Raw genomic sequence first — 19,469 nt, forward strand, 5'->3', positions numbered from 1 at the left:
TATATATATATTTTAATCCTGATCATAACTGAAACCAAACTTTCTCTCCAAAGCTAGAAGGTGTAAATACTTGCACAGAGTATCCACTAGAGGGAGCACCATGATTGTGAAGAGTCATGGTGTTATAATGAAATCATATATTCAAGATTTCCGAATACCGAACATAAATTATAAAAATAGATAGATAGATAGATAGATAGATAGATAGATAGATAGATAGATAGATAGGAAAAGGAAAGTAGTACTTCGTGACTGATAGTGTGTTGATACTGAAAGTGGCTCAGTCTACATGTCTCTACCTGTCACAGGTGTTACTGGAACTGTGTTCAGTAAAGATTCGAAGTAAATACCAAGGAAGTGGTTACTTTGATATTGTTCCAGCACCGAGCTGCTGCGAGTTCTCATGGTACGCAAAGTTAAACAGCGTCTGCTTTTTGTTTTTAAATACAGACTAAAAATTTCCTATCACTCTCAATTTTACCATGAAGAGGAAGTGATGCTGCTCCTCAAGTGAAAGATTTATGAACTTTATGTGCATTTTCTTATGTGCATTGCAAAAAAAAAAATGTTTTTTGGATCGTTAAGTGAGTCTGAACTGCTTGTTTTTCGTTGCACATTAAATTATATTTTTCGTCATTTCTCATGATGCTATACGTCCTTTTTCTTTCTTCTTGTTCTCCTAAAGTTGTGGTGTGTTATTTTACAACAAACTTTATGAAGTTTAGTTAATTTAACTGAACTTTATATAGTTTATTGCAAAATATCAAACCACAGCTGCCACACACCACAGCACAACCCACAAGGTCCTATGCTGTTCATGCCCTGAGGTGCCAGAGCTGCCTCCGGGACAAAGAGGGAAACATACTTATACTAATCAGCTACAATGCCAACACCACCAACACCAAGTGAATTGAACCAACACCACCGCTAGGTGAATTGAATAACAATGTCAATGATATACTGTACCAGTAAACTCGTGACAGGATCAGGGGCACCTTGGCTCACTCATGCCCGTCCAGTCTGAACCCACAGAAAAGCCAGTGCAGCACAAAGCAGCAAAAAGTTCAATGGTGGCCATAACAGAAAGGCACTGGAACACCCAGTGCAACACACCCTGCCGTGTATGGTGCCCGGTTGGCAAAGAGCCAAAGGTCAACCGACAAAATCCCTAGATCCAGATCCAACTGAGAAACCACGGGATGCAAAAAAGAAAAAAAGACCACAACACTCAAAAGATCCGCTGCCAGACACCACAGCACACCCCCAGAGTCATAGAGTTATGGGGTCATAGGTAGGCATAGGGTCCTATAGGTAGGGGAACCGACACCATATTGGACATAATGTTTTGTGTCTTCATGGTATAGCTGATTGGTATAACCACTGACCTTCTGATCAGTAGAGTCTTAATCTGCTGAGATACCACCGCCAAAGTTACTCCCTACAGGCTACAGTGTATGCTGACTCCAAACACTGTGTGCTTTAATTACAAAAAATGAAAAAAGGAAAAAAAGATAAACAGACATCACTTCACGGATGACTACGCTCATAACAAAGAAATGTTCAAATGTCACCTCAGAGGCTGTAGACCGGAACAGTGTTAAAAAGTCATGTAAAGACAAGGCAAAGTAAAATAAACCTCTGCACACTGTAGGCCTGTATTGCACTAGCCAATGCCCCACAGCAAGGCACTAATGACAGGGTCGGTGGCTGTGTCTGGAAGAGAATACAGCATAAAAAAAGTGCACATTTAATATAATGATCATAGATAATGATTTGCGGTGGCGACACCTAATGGAAGCAGGCACCATTACACCAACAGCAGCAACAAGATTTAAGATTCAAGATTTAAGGAAGGGTTGAGGGTTGAGAGACACTTTTGTAATTTATTAGTCAAAATGACTTAATTTTTGACAGGTGATGTGGGAAATTGGATGCCCCATATTGGTATGATTTGCTAGCAGCAAGCTAAGCTAAGCTAAGAGTAAGTGGAGTGTATTTCTCTGTGAACCAATGAACTGTTTTACAGTAGCTTTAACTAACATCTACAGTATAACTAATTTAAAGCTAGGAAGTTGCACTTTGTGTATTTCCGTTGCATTAGTAACCTCTGTAAACAAACTCGGATTTGAGAAGAAAATCCCTAAGTTGACTTCTGCAGAAAATGCGGTCCCGATTTACTGTATTTTGTCGAGAAAGACGGGTTCGGCAAGTTTTGCAAATAAAATATTAACAGCGCCATCTACAATAAATACTGTAGTGTGAAGACTCTTACTCACTCATCAACTATACCACTTTATTCTGTATACACGGTCGCAGGAGGCATTAAGCCATTGCCAGAAGACTTAGGGTACGAGGCGGGGTACACCCTGGATGGGGTGGCAATCCATAACAGGGCACACATGCACACATTCATTTACACACTACAGACAATTTGGAAAAACTGGTTAGTCTAGTCTTTAGACTGTGGGAGGGAATGAGAGTAGCTGGAGGAAACCCACCAAGCACGGGGAGAACATGCACGCAAAGTTTGGAAATCAAAGTCTGAACCCTGGAGGTGCAAGCCGACAATGCTAATCATTAAGCTACCAGTACGGTGGCACTAAGTGCGAATATTTTTTGTTTTCATTTCAAAACATACTTTCTTTTAACATTGATTGCACTACTTGCTAAAGAAGGTGCGGTTACTAATTTTGCAAATCAATATAATAAATAAATGCATTACATAATAAATAGCAGTTAAAAATAATTAATTCATGGAGGTTTTAATTTTATATATCTATATATATAAGGTTTATATATCACGCAACACTAGCTTCGACCAATAATTATACATGTTTTCAACAGAAGAGTGGCTCAAACTGTGCAGAACTTTCATGGTGTTTTTTTTTATACAAAACATCATAACTTTTAACACTTACAGTCACATAAAATCTGGGGGATTATTTTTTTTAAACTTCATTGTCCATACAATTTGTACATTTTTAGGGGTCGTAGTGATTAGTGGCTTAATGTGTTAAGGCTCAGAGTTACTGGTCTTAGGGTCGAAGCCATTTTGCCACTGTTGGGCACTTTAGCAAGGCCTGTCTCCTTCAGGGGTATTATATAATAGATGCCCCTGTTACTAACAAAAGCTGGGGTATACTGTATGAAGAATAAATTTTTTTACTGTGCAGTTATGTGTGACAAATACCTATATTAAAATTAATCAGCCATTAACACTCATTTCCTCCACCAGCGTAAAACTTTAAAAAAAAAACATACAGATTTACTTTTGGAGATTCCTTCATAAATGATAAACATCTCCTTCACTATTTCAATGATTAGCCTTTAATCTGATTTCACTGTACAAATCACTGCGCACAAGCTGTTTCCACAGAAACGATGATGTATCGGGACATGCACGTTCATATAAACCTCTGATCATGATCATACTATCAAAGTTGCTGTTATAGAAAATTAATCAACACCATCTGAATAATCAGAATCCAGCTTAACCTAAAACCTTACCCACTCACCGTCTAAACCGTTTTACTCTATATAAAGGGTCGTGGGGGGCCTGGAGCCTATTCCAGGACACTTAGGACACAAGGCGGGGTACACCTTTTTTGTTTTTACTTCACCTCCCTCATGAGAGAGTGGATCAGTTTCACACCGCACATGAGACCTCAGCATGTGTATATGTGTGCCAATCCATCACTGGCAGAGGTGGGCAGAGTATGTACTACTGTATTTGCAGTATGAAGCTGTTTTTTTGCACTTTGTGTAAGCAAAACATGCTTTGTATACAGTATGATGTCAGAGATGCTGGCTGGAGCTTTTTTCCCCGCTAGGCTGCCAGTTAGAGTGTGGTCATGTGACTACATGTGTTTATTGTTACTGCGACTGATTGGTCAAACGGAGTCATGTGATTATTGTTGCTGCGTCTGATCGGTGAAACAGTCATACGGTTGATTAACCTGCTGCATGTGTAGAATAAATGGTTGGAAAAGTAACGAGTCGAGTACCAGGTACACAGAGGCAGAAATCGAACCCCACGGACCCCGGAAGTGCAAGGTGACAGTACTAACCACTAAGTCACCATGCCGCCTACCTAAAACCTGTCATTTTGGTTTTTTCGGTATCTGATCAATGGCTTGTACCACAGATGTGACCATAGCTAGAACGTAGTCAACTATAAAGCTGTGTGTGTGTGTAAAGGCCTATTATTATCCTCCGCCCTTTGTCTTTGTCTGACTAAATCTGGTGTGTGATTCACTCCAAAGCTGCAGCAGAAGCACACTGAGGTCTCCTGTGTGGTGTGAAACCGCCGGCGCATGATCCACTCTCTCATGAGGGGGGTGAAGTGGAAAGAAAAAAAAAAAAAAAAGGTTGTGCTACTACTGCTGCAGTGCACTCACATACTCTCACTTCTGCAAGCGGGAAACCCCTACACACACACACACCTTTGCAGTTTGAGCCCTAGTAACACACACACACGCCCACAGAAACAAACAGAGGCTTCCTTTTTTGTTGTTATTTTAAAGATGTTGTTTCTTTTCTTTTTTTTTCCAACACTGGAAAAAGTAAGTCATGTCGTTTCCATGTGTTCATAAATGCAGCCACAAAAGTGTGTCGGGGTATTTTTGAAAAACATTTAGACCCTCATGTGATGATAAAGGCACATAAATGTTACCATGTAACCTCTACAATCAAGGCTAAGGCCTGGTGTTCCACCTTTTGAAATGACGTCTGTGCTGTGTCTGTGACACCAGGCATCACATTAAAACAAGCTGGACAACACTAGTAACAACACTGATGAAGAATGGGGTAAACAGAATTAGCCTGCAAGTGAACAATTGATTTTCAAAGTTGATGTGTTGGAAGCAGGACAAATGGGCCAGGGTAAGCCACTTTGAGACACTTGCGACGTCCAGACATCTGAGTCATCTCCAAAACAACAGCTCTTGTGGAATCTTAATGGACTGCATTTGTTAATACCTACCAAAAGCACTCCAGGAAAGAAAATTCAAAGGTTTCATCAGGGTTCATTTATGCAGGTGGGGAGCAAATTGTGGTCCATTAGGTCTGATCCCACAGAAGTGCTACTGTATCTCAAAAATTGTATCACAACGCATCACATTTTGTTACACATGAGGTTGGGTAGCTGTTGACCGGTTAGGGTGCCTATGCTAAACCATGCCCACCACCGAATGCTCCTACAATGGGCATCAGAACTGGATCACAGATCAATGGAAGGTCTGATGAATCACGTTTTCCTCAAATCATGTGGTGTGTCGTTTACCTGGGAAATAGCTGGCACCAGAGTGTACCATGGAAGAAGCAGCATGATGCTTTAGGTGATGTTCCACTAAAGTCCTGCCATTTATTTGAATGTTCTTTGACACCCCTTCATGGAAACAGTGTTTCCATCTTTCAACAGGATAAAACACTGACACTCTGCACACATTGTTTCAGGAAAAACTTAAGGAACAACTTTCAAATATTATTGTCATAAAGCACCACTGTACCATGTGTTCTACATAATCACCTTCTGAATACGCTTTATTTATAATCATTCTTAAGACGGCACAATGGACTAATGGTTAGCAATGTGATGTCACACCTTCAGGGTCGAGTGTTTGATTTCCACCTTGGGTCTGGCCAACATGTGGAGTTTGCATATTGTCCACATGCTTGGTTATTCCATGCAGATGAGGTCAATTAGTGTTCCCAAATTGTCCGGTGTGTCCTGTGATAGATTGACATCCTGTCCAAGATGTACTCTGCCTTGTTTCCAAAGTATCCTTGGATAGGTTTCAGGCCTAAACAGGCCTGTAGACAGAATAAGCCGTATAGGAAATGAATCAATGCCCTCCTTTCGGACCTGTTGAGGGATAACCACAGCGAATCATCCGATCCACACAACAACTTGACATATGTTTTAAGCCGGATACAATTCTTGAAGCAACCCTCCCATTTTATCTGGGCTTGGGACTGGCACTGTATCCAGTGCCTGGGGTTTGGGCATTGGGTTGGAATCATCATTATTAATAGCAATCATATCACAGAGTGCTACTGTAAGATTTGATCTGATAAGTTCTTATGGTTACCTTCTGTAGAACCACTGTACCCAAAACAGGCACGACTAAACATTCGATTTTGATGAAGCTTGTGACTAAAATATTAAATTATTTTAGTCACATGAAGTTGTTCAAGAGGAAATGCAACGCCTGGACTTACTTCCTGCTGATCAGGCCTTGCCTGGTCAGGTGAGTTACACCACTAAACTGGATTTCGCTGGTCTAATTCACAAAAGCAAGCATGAGATGGCTTTTTATATCCACTATAAAAGCGTTGGCTGAAACATAGGAGGAAATAAGGAAATCCCCATGTCCAAATTAGTAACAGAAAGTCAATGGAATGAAAAAAAAAAAAAAAGAACAATACCCAAACACACATACCACATGGCTGAGGTGTGAGTATTAATGTGCTATATTGGCCTCGCAGATGCTATAAATGACCTACTTTGGAGCCTGTATTATCTTCCATTAAATTCCAGAGCTGACGTCACCTTGGTGACATACGGTCACATCTGCGCAATACAATGACAAGAGATTAGAAAAGCACTTAAGCCCTTCTGAAGAGGTTTAATTGTCATCTAGCTCTATGAGGATTTCCAGCTATGTCCTAAAAAACAAACAGGTGAACTTCTGACTCCCGATGACCGGAATTAGTTATTTATATAACCTACCATGTGTGTGTGTGTGTGTACAGTGGTTTAGCACCCTATCCAGGGTATCTCCCCTGCCTTGTGCCCTGGGATACAGAAAACCCAGACATGAAAAAGTTTGACAGCTGGCATCACGAGACAGGGCCATTTTATCACGTCTATTTATAGTAGGAATCCAGACATCATCTCGTCATTCCGCTTGGTCATGTGACTTTACTAAAAATGAATTTTCCTTCACGTTACAAAAGAGCAAAACATGGAAATGGGCTCACATGACCTGACCTGAAACTTTAACGAATTGCATAACATCCTGGGAAATTTTCACACACTCTGTCACGCTTTTTTGCACTCTCAGCCTCGCTGGCTTCGTTAGTCATCGTGCTCTCTAGTACTACCTCTGCCTTCTGTTTTACTCGAGTCGAACTGCCATGATTTCCCTAAAGGTGATCGTTGAAGATTAATCAACATCACAGGAAGGCTCTGTCCCATGTACGAACATGAAAATATTGTAACCTGATATCCCGTGACAACCTTAATTGGCTTCGTGTGCTTGCGTGCGTGCATGAGTGCACGCCTGTGATCGGTTGAGGAAGAGCATCAAACGGGGAAAGAACCATCTCATGAGGAACGTATGCATGAGGAAGAAAAGGGTGTGTGTGCGTGTCTGTGTGGGTGTGTGTATTTTTATTCTTTTGCTTCCTTGCTGGTACAGTGTGAGCACACATTTTAGCAACTTCCTCATATGTGTGATCATTCTGAGAGAGACACACACACAGAGGAGGACACACTCTCTGTCTCTCTCTCTCTCTCTCTGGCTGCTGAAACTGAATCGTAAGTACAGCTTTACTAATCTCTCATTCAAAACGTCATGTTATAGTCATAGCAGAGCTTTTAGTGTGTCAGATCAGATTCAGCTTTGTTTAGGAATTGGACAGCTTTAAGCTTGTGTTGTTTCAGAGCACAGCGACATATGAGATCGAGCGATCAACAAACTTAAGCTGAAGACTTGGATCATGTGTTAATAATATTATAGATATTCGGAGCGCCGCCTTCTTTAAGTTAAGGTTTCTTTTTCAGCCAGCATGGGCCACAGATATAACTATTTATAGCTTGTGAGGTTTCCTGACAGTAAACAGCAAGAAGGAAATCCAGACTAGTATATAATGGCATTACTGGAACTCAACTGGGGACAATAAAAACACATTGTCAGAGTTAGACAAGTGAATGAATGACAGGCTAGCTACAGTAAGATGATGTGGTTTAAACTCAAAGAGCATAACTAAAACAGTACACTGTGTGTGTGTGTGTGTGTGTGTGTGTGTGTGGATGTGCACACTGTATGCATGGCCAGATAGACAGACTGCTCCCAAGTTTTTTTTTTTTTTTTAAAGGTATGCAATAAATAAATAACAATCTAAACAAACCCACATAAAGTGGTGTAAGTAAGGCGTCATGGTATAAGAGACAAATGGCAGAGTAATAATGTGAATGTGGAGGAGTGTTTCAGGGCAAAGGACGAAGAAGCAGCTCTTGTTTTTCTTAAGGTGTCTTTCCTTGTTATTCACAACGGTACTTGGGTTAAATTTAGAAACAAGGAAAAGTGAGAGTTAAAAATAACTCACGTGACAAAAGGAGGAAGAAGTGCGGCAAACAGTTTGTACCTGCGCCAGGTGAGAGAAGGGGAGGGAGGAATGGAGTACTGGAGGCAGGTGGGAGAGAAAATATGTCTCAATTGTACTAATTGAGGTAGTGATACCAAGTACCTCCCCCCCTTGCACCTGGCACAGGTACAGACAAATTCTTCCTCCTCATTCCCTCACCTGGCAAAGGTCACTGCTTTTCCTGAACAGGGAACAAGTAAGGACAGATACAGGAATGGGAGGTACACAGTGTCTCAGCAGCTACAGTAGGCTAGAGGAGGTAATGTCAAAGCAGCAGTGTCTGTCCTTGTGGCATGTAAGGTAGGGTGAAGGAAATGTGGTTAGTACTTGTTAAAGGAAGGTGAGGGATGCCATGTCTGACCTTGAGGCAGGTGAAGGATGGAGGTGTATACCATCTGTCTGGGTGCCAGAAGGAATGATACATGGTCTGAACCGGTGCCATGTAAGATAGGGGAAGGATACATGGTCTGAACCTGTGCCATGTGAGGTAGGAGGAAGGATACATGGTCTGAACCTGTGCCAAGTAAAGTAGGAGGAAGGTTGCATGGTCTAAACCAGTGCCATGTAAGGTAGGGGGAAGGATATATGGTCTGAACCTGAGGCAGGTGAGGTATGGGGAAGGGTACATGGTCTGAACCTGTGCCATGTGAGGTAGGGGGAAGAATACATGGTCTGAACCTGCGGCAGGTGAGGTAGGGGGAAGGATACATGATCTAAACCTGTACCATGTAAGGTAGGGGGAAGGATACATGGTCTGAACCTAAGGCAGGTGAGGTATGGAGAAGGATACATGCTTCGAACCTGTGCCATATGAGGTAGGAAGAAGGACACATGGTCTGGACCTGGGTGAAGTGAAGTAGGAGGAAAGATACATGGTCTAAACCTGTGTAAAGTGCAGTAGGATGATGGATTCATGGTCTGAACCTGTGCCAAGTAAAGTAGGAGAAGGGATGCATGGTCTGAACCTGTGGCAGGTGAGGTATGGGGAAGAATACATGGTTTCCCCATACCTCACCTGCCACAGGTTCAGACCATGCATCCTTCCTCCTACCTCACTTGGCACAGGTTCAGACTATGTATCCACCAATCCTACTGCACCTTACACAGGTTCAGACCATGTATCATGTAGGATTGTAAGTCTCATCTGACATGGTTTTCTCTGTCCTTGGGCACAAAGTTAGACAATGTTCCCTATCTCCTTTTTTCACCTTGAATAACCACAAGTCACATATTCCACAGACCATGTGTCCTTCCTTCTATGCACCTCACATGGCACAGTTCTGGTTCTGTGCCTCGTCAGGTAGGGAAAGAATATGTGATTTGTGTGAAAAAAGGAGGAAGGGAACATTGTGAAGAAAAAATGTGGGGCGAAATTGCCTTTATCAGCCAATTATTAAAATCAAGGTAGACAAACCAATAGAGGTAGGCAACTGATCATTATCATGTAGGGGCAAACATACACCAAACATACACACCTTTTTTTTAAAGTTCAATGTGAAGTTCAATGATTCACATGAATGACTTTTTTTAGAATCCGTGTTAAAAAAAAAATTAAAAGCAGCACCATTGTGGGTTCTAAAAAAAAAATCACTTTCGTCCTACTGAATCATCGCCGCATGGCCTATGTTTGGAGTGTGTATGCTTGGAATATGGTTCACCACTACAGAATTAGTCACTGTAACACGACCACACTGTGGGCCATGTGTCATAATTGTAAAGAAAGATTTCAGAACATGAAAAATGGACTTGACTATTATTTGGTTAAAAAGGTTGCATATTTTAATCCATGGGGTATGACGTGGCTAAGAGTTAGTTCTGCTTTTCATATTATGTTCATAAATACGACTTGGTGAAAGACAGGGGCTTTCCAGTGTACCATTACGCACACACATACTCTCTATCAGACAGCCAGTCTTCCTCGAATGTGCACTTCCACTATACGTATAATACACAATTTTAGAAACAGTCTTAGGAGCCTGAGACTCTGGCAGATTTGACGCAAGCAGCGAGCACATTAAAGGTGACAATTACACTGAATTGACTAGCATAAACCGCCTTTCTTTCTTCTGTGGTCTCGTCATGACGTCCTGTTGATGCGCACATCTTGGCTGTTAAAAATAGAACCTGTGTGTAATAGTACCGATAGATGTTTGCAAGAGTTTTGTCAAACTGCAAGAGGAGTGTAAAAGCCCCTAACATTACCTGACCTTTTTGTGTTTACTCAGAGGGAACCCGCCTCCTCATGCAATTTCTTCCACAAACAGTGGAAACCAAAAGATAGACTGAAGGCGGATTCCCCCATTGAGGCATCAAGAGCAGGACAACCCCTCTCTATCTAACCCACTCCTCAAACCTCAAACCCACATACACAGAACACGTGGGCAACCAGAAAAGTAGTAGCATCGGACTAGCAGACGCACACCTGAGAACACGTACAAGACACACAGACATGGAGCGTGAGCAGAACAAAGTGAAGCGTTTCCTCAAGCTGGGTTACTCCCATTCGGATATCGTGCGAGTCCTGCAGACGCTCGAGCACGACGCACAGACCAACGACATCCTCCAGGAGCTGATCAAGACGTGCCGCACTAATGCCGCTGGAGCACCGGGGGCACCAGAGAGCAGCCCTCAACTCATCCCGAGAGGATGTGGCTCCTCGGTTCAGCACAAACCCGCCGACAGCATGCACTCGGACCCGTACAGCTCCAACCCCTTCAGGCCCGTGGTCATAGACGGCAGCAACGTAGCTATAAGGTGAGAGATGCTCAAGCTGATAACTTTTAAACTGTTAGGAATTGTCTAGGTTTGGATATAAGGATAGAAAAAGAAGGGTTTAGCTGTCTTTAAGACCTCAAACAAAAATGAGCAACCTTTTCAAGAAAGGAAATAAGATTTAAAAAAAAAAAAAAAAAATGAGAAAAACAAATAAAATACAAAAATAAGACAGAATTAAAAATATTTTTTTTTTATTATTCTTTTTATTATTCTATTCTAATTATTAAGAGGTGTTACAAATACAGTAATTTGCCAGGTTTAAAGAGTTAACACAATTATTATTATTTTTTTTCTATTCTTTTTTGATAATGAGATTTAAAAATCTACCTGTAAATAAAAATATATTGTTCTATTGTAAAAAAAAAAAAAATGTCTTCACTTAATAACAATTAATATTACTTAATATTGATACTGATAGGACATTTACTTTAAATATTATTATTTATATACATCTCACCTCACCTTACATATTTGTTATTTATTATATACAGTATATTTGGATCTGAAAATGTATTACTAACGAATCATGACTTTTGTGTCCATTAATAATAAAAAAAAATGTCCCATTTCCTTTGGGTCATTAATGATTACACTTTAAAGAAGTTTTGGCCCCCCTTTTGTCTGCATCAGCGCAAAAATGAAGCTCATACAGGATTAGAGCTGGAGATTAATCTGTAGTTTTAGGCGTATTATACAGTAATAAGTAAGCTGTTGTTCTGATTTCAGATTTCTTATCAGTGACTAAAACGCAAAAACGCAAGCAACGCAACGAAACCGTGACCTTTAGACCCACCCACTCGAAATTGGCTTTTTGAAAAATTTTCTCAAGTTAATATGCATGTTTCAGGAACAAACCTGTTCAGTTTGGCTTTTTTTTTTTTCTTTATTCATCCTTTAAAAGTTACCTTATGATTCACACGCAGTTTCAAAACAGATTGAGGGGAAAAGTCAAAAGAGAAAAATTTTGTTTTATTACTTTGCGATTAAAATTCGCTGTTTGAGCAGCAGGGGGCAAGAGCAAACACACACACACACACACACACACACACGAAAATACTTGTAGTTCGGATAAGCGTTACAAATTCAAGCTTCGCAGCCTGGACTTTGATCAGCATTTCTTCGCTTACGTTTGCGAAAGGCGCCGATAATTTTTGACTTGAGCGAGTGCATAAATGGGTTAGAAACGGTGAAACAGTATTTAAAGTCTTTTATCTCAGTTTCAGTTCCTGCTAAAGCTCTGTGCTTGGGTGTTTTGGGAGTCACACTTCATCGATGAGAAAGTTTCAAAATTATTAAGTGTATAAATTTTATGTGTCTCAGAAACTAACTATTATCGTGACTAATTACGGATTGCGTCACTTAAAGTCACATTTAAAGGGGAAGCCGAACTGCAGCAAAGTGCAAGCATGCCTACACCCACGTTAACACTTGTACAATTTATATAGCAGGTCTCTTTTTGCTTTTCTTTTTTTAAATAGGGCATGTTAAACCACAAGACGTCAAGAAAAATCGTGGTGCTGGTGGTTTGGGCTGTTTGCGTACGCCATTGTCCAGGAAGTGCTCTGCAAAGTGACTTCCTCAACAATGAGCATGTTTATTGAGCATATCTGTTTCGGGCGAAACACTCTATGCAAAGCATATACACGATTCTTACGAAGTGGAAACGGCCAGAACTGGATTAGTCAAATACAATAGGAGGAATATAAACATTATGCGGTGTGTGTGTGTGTGTGTGTGTGTGTGTGCATGTGGCTGTAAAATATTACATTTTCTTTATCAGCCAGGATGTGTTTTAGACATAACATTTGTGATGTTAGTGTGTGTGTGTGTGTGTGTGTGTGTTTGCTTCTGCCCATATCAGCATTTGTGAATCTCATGAATTTGCTTTAAAGAGGTCACTGAAGATGATGTGGAGTTTATCACTGAACGCTATGACAAACGTGGCCACAAAGCAACAGTCTGGCTCACACTGGTGATGCTGATCATATGACCGAGCGGCCCAGCACTCTCGCTATGACTCACAGTTAGCAAACCACAGAGTTAATATGAGATCATCTGACGTAGCATCCCAAATCAGCATTAATCCCTCTTTTAGTGTGTGTGTGTTTGTTTTTTTGGTGGGTAGTTGTTGTTCTTGCTGATCTTTGTGTGTACGACATGCAGGACAAGTGTGTGCATGTGTGTGTGCGTGTGACAGAAGCATTTGAGAGTGCACATCACTGAGTATTGTGATGACTGTTGTTGTGTTTGTTTGCTTGTAGTTATCAGCTTTGAACCACAGGTACGTCATGACCTATTTCCCTGATAACTTGCGTTAACAGAAACACCTCAGACATACTCTCTGCTTTAACTGTCAAACTGGGGACAGAGGAATGCCAGTGACATAATCGCTACTGGAACTAAATAATTCCACCTCTAAAGCTGACAACACAAAAAAAAAAAAAAAAAAAAAATTAACCCAAAATCTCATTCGGTTCTTGTTGTTAAATTCATATGCACATAAACATGCATAGGTATACACACACACACACTAGTGTATAATAGGAAAAGTGAGGACCAAGTGTCCTCACAATCAAGCCCTTATGGATTATGAGGACATTAATCTTAATAAAGAAAAAAAAAAGAGATGAATACAGAAACACAGAGGGCACATGCTAGTTTGTCTTATCATCCTTCAGTCAAGACCTAAATCTAAGCCTTAACCCCAGGAAAGGAAAAGAAAGGTTTTGCCTTGTTTAAATAAAAGTTCCCACAAGGTCCAAATGATCAAATATTCCGTTCCTTATCTGGGCATTTGGACCACATAAAGATAGAAAAAACATGCCTTCACTGAACTCACTGAGTTTCCAGCTCGGGCTTAATCGCTGTACTTGAAGAGCTTTTATTGTTGCACTTTAATCTTTAACAGAGTGAAAATATTTGGACAGCTTAAACAAACCGGAGCTCATAATATCAGGTGAAAGCAGACACGGTGGTGGTGAAGGTTTCACCTGTCAGATTTTTTTTAACGCGCCTCTTAAATGTTCTCTGTTCCACAGCCACGGGAACAAGAAGGTGTTTTCATGCCGGGGGATCCAGCTGGCCGTGCAGTGGTTTTGGAACAGGGGGATTCGTGACATCACAGTGTTCGTGCCTCTGTGGAGGAAAGAGCAGTCAAGACCTGAGACTCCCATTACAGGTAAGACTGTCGGCTGTGACTTGTACTGTAATAGCCACTCGTTTGAAATATTCACATAACAAAAGGGGGGAAAATAAACTTAATAGAAACTGCTGTTCAAATGACACTGTGGATCAAATGACAAAATAGCATTTCTTATAAATTATGATAGTTGGAGACACTTCTATAATAAACACAATGTATATTGATGTATATCGATATATATATATATATATATATATATATATATATATATAGAACCAAAGTTTTAACATTTTTTACTCTTTCAACCAAACTATATCAGGAAAAAATATTACAATACACAAAATATACCATAAACACATACTACAACTTATCCCAATGTCATTGTTATACCATCGTATCATCCAACCCTAGTCTATATAAAACTGAACTAATCAAATGTGACTGACCATCAAGCTTCTGATCCATTAGCTTGATGGTCAGCTATATGAAAATCCATAAAAGCTCTTGATGCTCTTTTCTGCTGTTATTATTAATATTAATGTAATAGTAATTTTCTAGACTAGAAAGTGGGAGAATTGAGCAATTTTAGAATGCAGTGTTAAAATTAATGCTGTGTATCAGATTTCTTTAATCTGTGGTGGACAAACTAATATGTCCCACAATAGTTTTAACCTTTGATATCAAACTTTTTAGGTCACTATTTGTCATCAATCCCTGTATTTACGTAGGTCAACTTAAGTCTACTAAAGTATTCCTCCTACCACTAAATGGCAGCCAAACAGAATAGAGTTCATCAGTGTGTAACATGTCTTTCAGTTGCTTTGTGGGGACCTGAGCACAAATACTCGATTGTAAAAGAGAAAAACGAAATATTTTTAGTTTAAAGTGATGCAGTTGTATCAAACATATACATATATTAGTAGTTACTGACTAAAAGGTAGTTTACACAACTGGTAAAATAACACCCAATCAATCAACCCTTTATTATCTTGTTGCAGACCAGCACATACTGGATGATCTGGAGCGCCGGAACATCCTGGTGTACACGCCCTCGCGCTGCGTTAACGGCAAGCGCGTGGTATGTTACGATGATCGCTACATCGTCAAGCTGGCCCACAACTCGGACGGCATCATAGTGTCCAATGATAATTACCGCGACCTGCAGGTGGAAAACGCCAAGTGGAAGAAGTTCATCGAGGAGAGGCTGCTCATGTACACGTTCGCCAATGACATGTAAGTCCACCGAGTAGACGGGTGCATGCAAAGTGTTAAGGAAAATGCAAAAAAAAAAAAAAAACCTTTAGGACACTAATAGGGAATAAGATAACCTTGTTCATGCTTGTATGAGGAAATGCAGTGTTGAGATACAGCATAAAATGAAGTTCCTTGTTCCTGTTTCTCAAAATGTCAACCTGTACAATACACCAGCATTTCCTTTTATGAATGATCACAGACTCGCTGTATATGAATCACGCAGGTCGGGTCATATTACAAATGGGATCTTTTACTGACGCAAGTCCAGTTACATCATTTCGGACATTTTTGTTTAAACATAATTCGCGCATTTGCATGTTCCACTGCAGCTTGTAAATTACGCCAAGCTGTCACGTGAAATAACGATACCTAATGCTGCATTTCAAGAAATTTTACCGTTTTGGAACTAATGTAGCCACATGCTATGTTTACCTCACATCCCATACTTGGAATCATTTCATTTTGTAGAACAGATGTAGAACATAATGAAAAAGATATCAAAAGATGGAAAAGGTGAAAGATCATTTTAAATGCCAAATAAAGAAGACATTTTAACAGATTTAGCCAATCAACTTTTTTTTGTTTTCTTGTTAAGATTCATGCCACCTGATGACCCACTTGGGAGAAATGGGCCCACCATTGAGAACTTCCTGAGAAAGAAACCTTTAACACCTGAGCCAAAGCTTCAACACTGCCCTTATGGTAGGTCTACACGTGGGAGCATTCAAGTTTGTTTCTCAAATAAAGACATGCTCACACACGTGCACGTACTGAAAGAAAATAATAACCAACTTTCTTGGTTCTTTGTATCCTTCTTTTTGGCAGGAAAGAAGTGCACGTACGGGGTGAAATGCAAATTCTACCACCCTGAGCGCTCCAACCAACCACAGCTTTCTGTAGCTGACGAACTGCGAGCGAAGACCCAGCCATCCAGCATAACCGAGGAACTTCCTCCGTCCGACTACCAGACCGGCACTGTGTTAAATCACGACCAGCTGACTCGAGCTCTCTCCGGTCTCGATCTCTACTCCTCCCCGACTGAAGCTCAAAACTCCATGTACTTGAAGAGATCTCTTCCAGCTTTGTGCAAGAGCATTAAAAGTGACCAGGCCTACGGCTCCCTCGAGAGCTCCATCTCCCGGCCTTATCTCAGTGACTCCGCCCTGCAGACCTCTCTAGCCTACAGCAGCGGGTGTGATTCTGGAAGCAGCAGTGATTACTTTCTGTCTGGAGGTTCTAACATGCAGCACAGACGGGCACGTACTCCCGACATACCCTCCCGCAGCTACAGCCCTGACCTCCACGCACTCTCTGGTTGCCGACACACACACTCCGATATCAGCCTTGGCTACGCTCACTTGCTTTACCCAAACCATGGATATCAACACCACTCCCCGTATAACAACAGCAACGCACCTTTTTGCAACGAAGCTCTACCTTATCCTCAGGTGACACCCAGTCAACTCAGGGTACCGGACATGACCTGGAGTCAAGGCCACGGCGAAGTCATGGACAGAGAGACGGACAGGAGGAGGGATGTGAGGTCTCAGCTCAGCACAATTTTCCCTCAAAGCATTGTGGACCAGGTCATGAGCTTATATCCACACACGCTGGATACTAAAGAGCTCGTCATGCTGATCCAGAAATACAAGAACAGTGCCTTACTTTAAACTGAGAATTAAAGCAAAAACATTTAGCGCGGCAAACGCCAGAGAATAGTTCTGGCTTGTCTCATCCGGTCTATCAAAGACACGTGATCGACAGGAACTGGTTTAGTGAGATTTTTTAGCCAGAGGCTGTTCTGCTGGGAAATCATATGAAATTCACAGTATTACAGCTGTGTTGCTTAAACGTGTCCCGTGGTTAACCTGGACTAACGAACTAATCTCCCGCTTCAAATATGTCACCTAAAAGTGTCCCCAATCTCAAATCACTTCTAGTTCGACAGCATTATCACACAGATTTGCGGATTCTTGGAAACGTCACCATGTAGCTAAGAGCAGCAGTTTTTGACCACTTTTTTGTTTGTTTGTTTTTGTCTCCTCCAACAAAATGTAGGTTGGTACATTCCACCTCCACATTATTATGGAATGCTGTGAATCATATACTGTACATCCAAATTATACAATGCAGTAGGTTTCTTCTATTAAAATAATAGGGACAGTTTTCTGGCCACGAGCTTTAGAATCCTGAACGCTGATGTTCTGTAGTCGGTCAGTAAACGACCTCTTTCTGTGAAAGTGGGTGTCTCCTGGGCGGAGCAGGACTGTGATGAGACAGCGGTACTAGTGATAGATTAATGTCGTAGCTAAAACTGAAGAGAATGCTGGTTAAAGTTTATATTATTTCATCATTATATCAATACTATATAACACAATATGGTGTGTGCGTGTGTATATATGTATGTGTTTGTGTGTCAAACTCCTAATACTGTAATAGGACAAGATGAATGTAAGAGCCGGGACGACGCTCCCTCCTTAGGCGCCCGGTTTGCTGTAATTACTATCCTGTACTAGTAGCTTTTTTAAAATGTGAACATGAAGGTTGACTTTTTCTGAGAGGAAACGTTGTCTCGCCTGACTCGGGACGACGAGTTTATGAGGAGAACGTCGACGTGAGACGAACCAGAGACTGGTTCATTGTCACAAATGCAACTTTAAAAAAGAAAATAAGTAAGTCAAGAATGACTGATCCCCCCCAAAAAAAAAACAACTTTGCATCCTCAAACTGAGGAGTGTGACTACTAGCTGAAAAGTCATGTAGCTAAAATTAGCAAATTCCTTATTGCTGTTTGTGTTTTTCCAAAAGTGCTTTAAACATTTTTTTTACAACCTAATAATAAAAAATAAAAATAAAAAGTTCTAAACAAATCTCTTGTCTAAGTGTGTTCTATTTTGTGGTTTTACCAATAAGGGCGTGTGTTGGCTTAGAAAAACAGCTTGGAATTCAATATGTGTTTTATTTCACAAATTGCTAGGTGTAATTTGTTTATTTTATTTATGGTATTTGGCGTTCAGGCAATGTTTGGTGTTTGTTAAACCACACATTGACCTATGAATCATTCAAGCATGAAAAAAATCTACCTTAGGGCATGAGCCATTGAGAAACGGGTGCGGATAATGACAGATGATCAGGCCGGTGATTAGTATACTGCTGATGCTGAGTGGTTGGAACGGTCGAGAAGGGAAATGAGGTTGCTGCTGAAGTTGTTACATAAACACCCAAAGTTTTTACTGTTTCAATTTTTGAGGGGACTTGTACAGCCTGTCCCAGTAAAACTTCTTGTCTAGATTTCTTTAATTCTTTTAATGTACATCAGTTAATTTAGTACAAAGAAGTGAGGGATGGCTCAAGACATGTACACAGTGCTGTACATCTCAGAAGATGACGGTTAAGGGGTTCAACCTATGACTTCCTGTGTTGAGGCTGGGGTTTGAACCCAGTGACCTTCTAACCAAGAGTTCAACAACAAAACATTTAAGCTAACCCTGTTCCTGATACTGAGATTGTTGCACAAATAGTATTTGGATTAGTAAAAAAACAAAAAAACAGCTAGTGCATTTAAAACAATGAAAAAATTCTCATGTATCTTATGTGAATTAAAGGTGTGTAGAAGATGAGTTTAGATAAAGGCAAAAGAAAAAAAACATCCAACTAGCCTACTGTACATATCTTAGAAACATAATCTTGATAAATGAACAAGCAAAAACTAAAAATGACTCATCCTACCCAACACACCTTTAACGCACAGGCCTAGATTGCTCACACTGATTTCCTTGCGTAAATGCCTGAGGTTCACGAATCTAAAATCAAAAATCCAAATCTTCATAATGTCAGGTAAAAAAAAAAAGAGGAAGAACAAAATAAAATCACCTGGTTTTAAAACATTCTGATTATTCAAAGCTTGAGATGAGATTTCCGGTAAAAG

General features: G+C 40.6%; 1 protein-coding gene across 1 annotated transcript; it reads left to right on the top strand.

The window, feature by feature from the left end:
* The first annotated feature begins 7,231 nt into the window (after positions 1–7,231).
* On the top strand, positions 7,232–18,411 carry LOC128508494 (endoribonuclease ZC3H12A-like). The gene is made up of 6 exons (XM_053479842.1): positions 7,232–7,540; positions 10,596–11,124; positions 14,184–14,323; positions 15,286–15,520; positions 16,137–16,243; positions 16,367–18,411. Exons 2-6 carry the CDS (start codon positions 10,820–10,822, stop codon positions 17,209–17,211), a joined length of 1,632 nt encoding a protein of 543 aa, XP_053335817.1. The 5' UTR covers positions 7,232–7,540; positions 10,596–10,819; the 3' UTR covers positions 17,212–18,411.
* Positions 18,412–19,469: the final 1,058 nt, after the last annotated feature.

Source organism: Clarias gariepinus, chromosome 2 (genome assembly GCF_024256425.1).
Source record: "Clarias gariepinus isolate MV-2021 ecotype Netherlands chromosome 2, CGAR_prim_01v2, whole genome shotgun sequence".
Lineage (NCBI taxonomy): Eukaryota > Metazoa > Chordata > Actinopteri > Siluriformes > Clariidae > Clarias > Clarias gariepinus.

Bases quoted from the DNA above. Each gene is read 5' to 3' on its own strand.
- LOC128508494 (XM_053479842.1), top strand. From the start codon at position 10,820: ATGGAGCGTGAGCAGAACAAAGTGAAGCGTTTCCTCAAGCTGGGTTAC. The intron at 11,125-14,183 runs GTGAGAGATGCT...TCTGTTCCACAG, and splicing joins GGCAGCAACGTAGCTATAAG to CCACGGGAACAAGAAGGTGT. The intron at 14,324-15,285 runs GTAAGACTGTCG...ATCTTGTTGCAG, and splicing joins ACCTGAGACTCCCATTACAG to ACCAGCACATACTGGATGAT.